The sequence below is a fragment of the Sinocyclocheilus grahami genome, unplaced genomic scaffold, assembly GCF_001515645.1.
Source record: "Sinocyclocheilus grahami isolate Dianchi unplaced genomic scaffold, SAMN03320097.WGS_v1.1 scaffold695.1, whole genome shotgun sequence".
In the NCBI taxonomy this organism is placed as follows: domain Eukaryota; kingdom Metazoa; phylum Chordata; class Actinopteri; order Cypriniformes; family Cyprinidae; genus Sinocyclocheilus; species Sinocyclocheilus grahami.
In genome coordinates, this window is record NW_015505874.1 from 58,865 (window position 1) to 69,095 (window position 10,231).

At 38.0% G+C, this 10,231-nt stretch overlaps 1 protein-coding gene across 1 annotated transcript in view; it reads right to left on the minus strand.

Annotated features, from left to right (window-relative positions):
* Nucleotides 1-10,231, minus strand: part of LOC107559663 (trafficking protein particle complex subunit 9-like) — a gene marked incomplete at its 3' end in the record, with an annotated part of 86,581 nt that overhangs the window by 51,531 nt on the left and 24,819 nt on the right. The window contains exon 9 of the mRNA XM_016243563.1: nt 6,708-6,851. Within this exon, the coding sequence (XP_016099049.1) occupies nt 6,708-6,851 (144 nt within the window). The remainder of the gene's footprint in view (nt 1-6,707; nt 6,852-10,231) is intronic.

Here is a 10,231-nt window from a genome sequence, read left to right on the forward strand (position 1 = left end):
CTGTCTCTGCATCTCTCACTGTTTACTCTCACTTACACTTTTAATCCATAATAGAGAGCGTGTCACACCTGCCTCAAGACCTTTTACCGTTTGCACTCCACTTGATGCACTTAAGCAAACAAACTAATCTATACTTATTTTCCACCTTACTTTATATTTTATTCAACAGTTTTAATCCGTTATGGAGTTTGCGTCCCGTACGTGGCACAAAAGCGTTGCGCCTGCTTCAAGATCTCTCACTATTTACAGCCACTGGACACCACGATTGATGCAGGTGATTTTTAATGTTATCTTGCCTTGGCTGTGGCGTGTTCTGTGACAGCTGCACCTAGATCTGACTGGTGAGAATTTCTCAAGAGCATTCGCCAGCTCTCTAAATGAAGCTCTTTATTTGGCATTCTTGATTTGTCTTCACAAACGTCGTCAAAAATAGCAGCCGATCACATACATCAAATAGCTAATTTCACACTGCTCCGTGCAGACAACACAACCCCTGCTGACATGTGAGCTCTGGCAAATTAAACTTCACAAAATACTAATTAGCTGACAACATCACTTTCTTTTCCTCACCCTTTCTCTCAGTCTGTTCTGCTACTTCTAAACTTGGTGAAAAAAATGTTGTACAGTGAGGTAAGGGACAGTTTGTTCTTAAAAACAACATGAAACTGCATTCGCATCACATTTAACTTGAGTAACGGCACATACTTCTGACTGAAAACAAATATTCAAGAGGGGAATAATGTAGAACGGCTTGTTTTTATCCACTGAAATTTGATTGGATATTAGTGATGACAGGCTTTGAGATTTTTCTTGTCCCCCACACTCACTTGGTTACATCAGCAGAAAAGTCAACAGACTTTCAGAAAAAAATACACTTTTTAAAGAATTCAAAAATCAAATATGTTTGTAGTCATAGCTATTCGATACACCATCGTTCAAAAGTTTGCGGTCTATATGATTTTTTTTTATGTTTTTGAAATTAGTCTCTTTTGTTCAACAAGGCTGTGTCTATTTGATCAAATTCACAGTAAAACAGTAATATTATAGTATATACTATTTAATAGTAATATTAAAAATATATTTTATTCCTGTGATGCAAAGCTGAATTTTCAGCATCATTACTTCAGTCTTCAGTGTCACATGATCCTTCAGAAATCATTCTAATATGCTGATTTGCTGCTCAACAAACATTTCTTTTTATTAACGATGTTGAAAACAGTTGTGCTGCTTCATATTTTTGTGAAAACTGTGATACATTTTTTTCAGGATTCTTTGATGAATAGAAAGTTTCAAAGAACAGCAGTTATTTGAAATAGATTTTTTTGTAGCATTATAAAATGTTACAGTGTAATTTCTGATCAATTTAATGCATTCTTGTTGAATAAAAGTGTTAATTCATTTTTTTTTAATCATACTGACCCCAGACTTTTGAATATTAGTGTTTATTTAAAAATAAATAAATAAACAAACTATTAAAACCAACAATGGCACTTCACTTAAGTAAAAACCTTTTTAATTTTTACCCAATTTTAACCTAATTTAAATGATCAAAAATGTAATGGTGTATCGGTCAAAGCTGCTGAATATAGTTATCAAACAAATATTTTTCTTTAATTTATGCAAAGTTTATCAATATCTAAAAACTAACAATTAGTTCCGTACTAGCTAGTCTGCAAGATATAACAGCTAATATAATATTTAATTTGGTCTCTTGCCATCTTATTTTGTACCTTATTCACGGAAACTGCATTTCAGAAGTAGCACAGAAAAGAGTTATTTAGTCACAAACAGTTAAAATAAAATAAATAAATAAAACAGGTATTTCATTCATAAAAAAAAGATGAACACGAAAAAAATACACACACTCAAACTTTTATTTTCTTTCTAGGGTTATCTATAACCTCATCTTTCCATTTCTCTATTGTTTTCTTCTCTTCCATCTAGATTCTAGAAGCATGAATCTGCCACATCTGTAATAATACGTTTCTCCACCTCTTTCTCTCTGTCTGCATTAAATACTTCATAACACAAGCATCCACCTGTTATCTGTAGGCAGAGCACTTGTTCATTACAAAGCTCTGCCTTGAATAAAACATCCCCATCTTTTCTTCTAACATCATTCTGACAGAACTTGAAAAAGACGGTACCCCTCATGTGCTAACTTAAAAGAAACTCTGCGAATCTCCAGCTCTGTTATCCAGTCAAGAGTCCAGATTGACACTGATCAATGTCAAAGAGATGCGTTTAAATCAGACGCCTCCGTTCTGTAAAGTGTCTTTGTGTTGAGGGCGTTTCGAACAACTGCTGCTAACAGGAAATCATTAGTCATTATACAGTAGAGTATAACGGGGCAGACCAATCTGACTCTACTGTCTGTTCTTTTGCTTTTACACAGATGCTTTCAACGATAAAATCAAGAGGCGCGACAGGAGACTGACTGAAACTGTCACTCCTCACTTCAGCTCTCAGATGGCACACAGATTTAATTCAGGTGGACAGAGCAGTAGTGATGTCCGATTTATGAACCAATTGCTATTCTAAAGAAGTTCTTTATAATAATTAAGTTTAGGAAGCAAAATGATATAAATCAATTGAAAGTAAGCAATACTGTAACCTGCAGCATTCAACTAATATTGAAAAAAAGAAACAAAATGGGCAAATGTTTTGAGTGATGACTCAAAGGGGTCAGTTTTGTAGCCGGTTGACTAAAAAACAAACACTATCCGAACAAACTGATCTGATAAAAATGAATCAAACTTCAACTCAACTCAAGAATGACTCAATTAAGTGTGGACAACATTTGAGCTGTAAACTAAAGTAAGTGGTATTCCTAAAGCCTCGGGACTTGCAGCGATAAAACGATGTGGAATCATTCATTTACAACAATAAACGGCAGATTTCAGTAATATAAGCTATAGCGATTGGATGTGGACATGTCCGGCGACTCGAATAGGCTGAGAAAAGTTTAACATTAAGCAAATGCAGAGCAACTACCAATGGGAGTGAAGAGTCATGTGATCAGTCTCCAATTTTTATTATCCTCATAACTTTTTATTTATTTATTCTCAAGCATGCAAGTCATCGTAATGCCAGATTACAACATATAAGATAGCATATGCTTGTTTGTCAAACATGTGACTTCAACTTCAATTTGAATCGTTCGTGCTCCTGTTTAAACTCCAATGAAGGCCGGAATTCCATTAAACGCCCGAAAACAGATCACATTGCTCGTTAGACAAAATAAGAGTGATTTGTTTGGCTCTCAGAGGAGAGAGGAGTGCAGAAAAGGGTTTTATAAGAACATAGGGAGCCATTGTTACTCTGACACCGTGTTGAAAACAGAGTTCGACCAATCCCTGAGCTCAGCCGAGGGAACTCTGGATTTGTTCTGTCTGGTAGGAAATGATAAGCTTGACAGAGCTCGATACCCAAGAGCTGCAGGCCCGACAGTGAGTGAGTGAGTGTGTGTGTGTGTGTGTGTGTGTGTGTGTGTGTGTGTGTGTGTGTGTGTGTGTGTGTGTGTGAGGTAGACAGGATTAGAGCACACCTCTGTGGGGACAGGATGCTGTGAAGTGGACCATGGCTGAACAACAAAAAAACTACATCAATCGCTTTTAAAAGACCACAGCGGCTTTCAGGAAAATCCAGGTAACACACCACACAGAGCCACATGCAAACACACAAGCACATACATCCTTAACTTAACCAGTGATAGATGAAAACTAAAAATAGTTACACTGCTAACCATGTGTGTGTGTGTGTGTGTGTGTGTGAGGTAGACAGGATTAGAGCACACCTCTGTGGGGACAGGATGCTGTGAAGTGGACCATGGCTGAACAACAAAAAAACTACATCAATCGCTTTTAAAAGACCACAGCGGCTTTCAGGAAAATCCAGGTAACACACCACACAGAGCCACATGCAAACACACAAGCACATACATCCTTAACTTAACCAGTGATAGATGAAAACTAAAAATAGTTACACTGCTAACCAAAACACAAACAGCTCAGCTCTTTTCAAATTCTAAACAGTCTAGCTTGATTTATTTTTATTTGTCCATCTTAAAAATATATCGAACCTATCAACCTATGCTCTCAATGACAAATGCATTTATGACCTCAAGTTTATTATTGTAATGCTTTATTGGGCAGTTGCTCTGCGCGCTTAATAAATAAACTCCAGCTGGTCCAAAATGCAGCAGCTAGAGTTCTTACTAGAACCAGTAAGTACGTCCATATCAGCCCAGTTCTGTCAACTCTGCACTGGCTCCCTATTGAACAACAAATACATTTTAACATCTTACTAATTACTTATAAAGACCTGAATGGTTTCACTCCTCAATACTTGAGCGAGATCATATCGCATTATAATCCTTCACGTCCGCTGCGATCTCAAAACTCTGGACTTTTGATAATACCTAGAATATCAAAATCAACTTTCCTATTTAGCGCCCAACCTCTGGAACAATCTGTTTAGCGTTGTTCGGGAGGCAGACACACTCTGTCAGTTTAAATCTAGATTAAAGACCCATCTCTTTAACCTGGCATACACATAATACACTATCACATTTCTATAATTCAAATCCGTCACAATTCAAATCCGTTAAAGGATTGTTAGGCTGCATTGATTAGGTCAACCGGAACCGGGAACACTTCCCATAACCCCCGATGTACTTGCTATATCGTAAGAAGAATGGCATCTACACTAATATTAGTCTCTTTCATTCTTAATCCAGATCAGATGGTGGATCTGCACCTAGAGACGACCTCTACAGCCCTGAACGTCAGCGGAGACCAGGACAACTAGACGGCCATCGGCACAAGACCACGGGAACCAGACGAGTCCTCTGCACAATTTGATTTGTGTTGCAGCCTGGAATTAAACAATGCCATGCTGGTTTCTGCCGGCCATATAAGAACTGGCCCCCTGACTGAGCCTGGTTTTTTGCCATTTCTGTCACCAATGGAGTTTTTAGTTTTTTGGAGCTTAGTTGGGGACACTTAAGTTCTGGCAATATTGTCTGCTTGATTGCACAGACACCATTTGAAGAGAACTGAATTAAGCTGGATGATGACATCACTAAATCAACAATGAACTGACCTTAACTGAAAAATTGACTTCACTATTGTCCTCCTACATTATCTACACACTATTTTCATGTGTAACACTGTAAAGCTGCTTTGACACAATCTGTATTGTATAAAGTGCTATACAAATAAAGGTGACTTGACTAGACTTAATAGAATTACAACAGATTATATTACAATATAAAAAAATATTAATATTATTTATATTCATTTATATTTAATTTATTTCATTATATTATGAGTGTGGTACAATTTAACATATATTGCCCTCTTACGGATCTGTAGTTTTAAGTTTTGTGAGTGACTCTATTAAGCAACTTTTTTTCAAAATAGTAACGTGACTGTAATTTAAGTTCTTTACATTGAACACCTTGGTGAACTGCACTTTAAAAGTTGCTTCCCCAACCCTGCATTCTAAATTCACACACAGGCTTCTAAAGAAATAAAGAAAATAAGTCATTGTGCAAAGAGAGAGATGACCCTCTAAAAAAAAAATATATAATATGTATAATATGACAATTCCATAAAATACAGGCCTGAAAATACAATAACAAGTCCTCACCGCAGCAGAATCAATCTACATAAACGCACTCTACTGAACATTTTATCCTCACTGTCTCTTTCTTTTCATCTGTTATCTTTTAGATGAGTACCGTCTATCTGTCTTAATCTCTCTGGGTACATGATGGGTGTCTAAATGAGCTGACAGCATCTACTAGCTTATCTGTTTTCTTTTGCCTGATCTGTGCATATTTCGTACAACGCGACCAAATACAAAAAAAGCATTGCAAGTATCACAGACCACAACGGAAATGTTTCAAGGGAACCCCAACAACCCTTACGAAATGTATCCATGGTTTTATTATAGTAAAAGTGCAGTAACCTTTTTTTGGCATATTGATTACCATTTGTATAACCACAGTTGTACAAATACCATGGTTAAACTATGGTTAGTGTAGCAAAACCCTGATTAATTTGTGGTTACCATGGTTTAACTTTTTTGTTGTTGTTTTTTTCGGTTAATTATAACGTAGGGGAAGTTGTGAAAATTAGCTAGCCAGCTTACAAAATGTTTCACAGTTACACTAATTATGTATTTTGTCAGCTTATTTAGGCTAATGATAATCAAAAAGCTAATGAATCGTATGATCAGAATGTTAAAATGAACTAAAATTTCGCCTTTCAGAGCAGACATTGATAAACATGTCCCAGCCAGGTTCATCACTTGTTGCGTTTCCCTTAAACATTCCATTGAGGTCTGTGCATATTTACAGTGCGTTTCTGTATTTGGTCGTGTTGTGAGTATTTGCAGCGCATATCTGTATTTGCTCATGTTGTACGTATTTGCAGAGCGTTTTTTTAATTCGGTTGTGTTGTGAGTATTTGCAGCACATGTGTCGTCGTCAAACTGATGAAGATGTTTTCTTAATTTGTTGGTGTTTTTTTCTGTTTGCATGTGTTTTTTCATTTGCTCTTGTTTTTTCATGAGCTCTCTCGGCCACCGTATAAATGGGGCAAAAATGATTGAAAAAATGCCAAAAGAGCCCTAAAAGTCAAGAGGAGCTCAACTAAATGTGTAAAGTTTGAGGGCATTTGTGCATGCGCTCCATGTCTTACCCTGGTCTGAGAGGAAGTCCAGCATGGTCTGTAGTAGAAAAGACAGATGTCTGACAGACAGTCCTGGGTTTCCCATACGACGAGACGCATAAACCAGCTCATGAAGCAACCGTAACTGTACTGCCGCCCACCCACGATGGGTTCCTACAAACAGAGAGGAGGAGAAATCATTTAAACACACACAAAACAACACTTTTGATGGATTTAGTTCACATGAGCCTTTTGTGTTTCCACCTTCAGACTGTATTCTTTTTTCTTTTTTTACCCTCTTGAAAGTTAATGTTAATCGACTTTTCTTATAAAAAAAAAAAAAAAAAAGTCATAGCTTAGTTTTCCAATTTTCACCAGTCTGTTTTTGTTCCTGTACTTTTAAGACTTCTTGACACTACGGCTCAGTCTGCTAGTGCCTAAAGTTTGTCTATATGAAGACTGTTGAGCACATTAAATACTTGACAGAGTAGCTCATCCAACAATGAAAGTCATCATCAGTTATTAAACTTTTAGAACATATAAAAGTTTGGAGTTGGTGAGATTTTGTACGTTTTTAAAGAAGTCTCTTCTGCTTTTCAAGGCTGTATTTATTTGATCAAAAATACCGTAAAAACGATATCTCTATTTGAATATATTTTTTAAATGTAATTTATTCCTGTGGTCAACGCTGAATTTTCAGCATCATTACTCCAGTCTCCAGTCAGTGTCATGTGATCCTTCAGAAATCATTCTAATATGCTGATTTGCTGAGAAAGAAACATTTCTGATTTTTTTTAATTAATAGAAAGTTCAAAAGAACAACATTTGTTTGAAATGGAAATATTTTGTAACATTATAAAAATTTTTACTGTTCAATTTTATGCATCCTTGATTAATAAAAGTATTACATTTCTTTCCAAATATATCTTAAAGACCTCAAATGTGACCACAAACCAGTCATAAGGGTCAATTTTTGGAAATTGAAATTCATACATCAGCTGAAAACTGAATAAATAACAAGCTTTCCATTGATGTGTGGTACTATATCCCATAATTCTATGTGCTAAAACAAGAAGAAATCATTATTCTTAACTTCCCCTTGTTCACTAAAAGTTTAAGACATATTTAGTTAAACATGCATTTAAAGTGTACATTTCTACATATGGATGCAATTTGCTTAAAGGGGTCATATGATGTTGCTAAAAAGAACATTATGTTGTGTATTTGGTGTAATGCAATGTGATTATGTGGTTTAAGGTTAAAAAAACACATTATTTTCCACATACTGTACATTATTGTTTCTTCTCTATGCCCCGCCTTTCTGAAACGCGTCGATTTTTACAAAGCTCATCGGTCTGAAAAGCGAGGTGTACGCTGATTGGCCAGTTATCCAGTGCGTTGTGATTGGCCGAATACCTCAAGCGTGTGACGGAAATGTTACGCCCCTACCATACTGTGATGCCGTGTACCGGTGTAGTGCCGAAATTTGCACCCTGCCAGATTATGCATCCCATAGTTTTGGTAGGTTTAGGAGTAGATGTGGGGGAGGGGTTAAGATTAGGGGTGGGGTTGGGATTAGGCAATCAGGTAGCAACTTCAACGAGGGGGTGCATAAACTGGCAGGGGTGCAGAATTCGGCACAACACCGGCGCGACAACACCAATAAAACCCATTACAAACGAGGCATTTGTAGCATCCAGTGGGGACATAATTACTGATTATAATGACTTATACTGTCTTTTTACGTGTTGCGTTGCGTATAGCGCCGTGTAAACATAAAACCATGTCTGAATATTTTGGTTGAACTGTTCTGGAACAGTGTTGTAAATACAACTTAACCACTGATTTCTAGTTGTGTCCTCTTTTGGAAGGCCAAACAAAGTAGTTTCGCTTTCACAACGAAACACACAGCGTCACACACGGCGGGCTTGAGTGAGCCGGCCAGCGGGCTTGAGTGAGGAATGGCCAGCGGGCTTGAGTGAGGAATGGCCGGCGGGCTTGAGAACGGCGCAGCTGGCGGATTCAACGAAGGAGCGCCCGGCGGGCTTGCGGCAACCACATGTGAGGACCCCGGGCTGGACTCCGCTTCGTCCACGGTGAAAGCCGATCCGGCAATCCACAGCGTGAAGTTGATGTATTTCCTCAGCGACCAGCACGGATCAGCTCCAGGCATGACGAAGCAGATATCATACTCTTTTGGAAGGCCAAACAAAGAAGTTTCGCTTTCACAATGAAACACACAGCGTCTCCACGACATGGCGGCGGCAACAACAATACTACAGCGAGAATAAAAGTTACGCCTTCTTTCTTGTGTGAACATTTGGGCGATGTTATGCAAATCTTCCCACGAAGTATAATGCGAACAGGCCGCTGAGTCTCCAGGAAGCATTTTAAAGTTCTCCACGATCTGCTGCAGTTCTGTGTTCAGTCTTTGTGTTCTCACTGGACTTTCTAAATCCCTGTGCACAATGGTTGAGCTAAACGCAATCAATCAGAGGTTGATGATATATTCGCTCTCTCTGTGCGTAAAGAGAGCTGAGATCGAGAACTCCCAGGCCAATTAAAAACCCATTTTCTCTTCTCTCTCTGCACTCCATGGTGTCTCTATTGACCCAAGCCCTCTTCTCTCTTTCACATAAAGCTTCAGTAAGCCAGGGTCACCCTTCAGCTTCAGCGGACACACGCGAGGGGTCTCCATCACCTCCTGCTCTCAATGGCATCACCCATTCAATACAATAAGCACATTAAATCAGTTTTGTCTGACATAATATAGAATGAAGATGAAAGAAGAGTAAATATATCTAAATGATGGAACGGCTGGGTCTGCATTGAGACAGCACTCATAAATCTTACTTCAAGTCCATGTGAAACAAAAATGACTATTTATTTTCCTCATAAATGTCGTTTGTCTTATTGTGCCTAATTCATCAGTGCTCATTATTCAAATCTTTTATCAAAATGCAATAACATTTTCTGCCTTTGAACTAATGACTTTGCTGACAGAATCAACAATGTGTGGCAACTGGCAAGAGAAAACATATATATTACCTAACTAACTGACCAAGCAGAACTGTGAAAAACTCAGTGTCACGATGCCTGAGTGCTGTGGGTGGTTGCCAAGGTGTTGCTATGCATTTGCTAAAGACTGGAATACACTACATGACTTTTAAAATTGGAACAGATTTTTAAAAACCCCAGGCATCATACACTTACCGACTTTGTAAATAGTGACAAAGGAAAACTGGCCATCATACACTAAACGACTGAGGATCACACACTACCAGACTTTCAAGTTGTTCCGATCACAACAAACTCAGGCAGAAACGTGCGCCTTGTTGTTAGGAGACGCGTGACAAATGAAAACAACATGTGTTCTAAAATCAGCTGAAAATAGCAAACATGTTTGATATCCTCCGACTGGATGGAATCATAGTCTGAAGCTAAAAAATCGGAGTCTGAGACCATCATACACTACTCGATTTTCTATGGAATCTGTCAACTCAAATCTGCAAACTGACTCTGACTTTCAGCAACAAGCTTCAACTTCTCCAGAT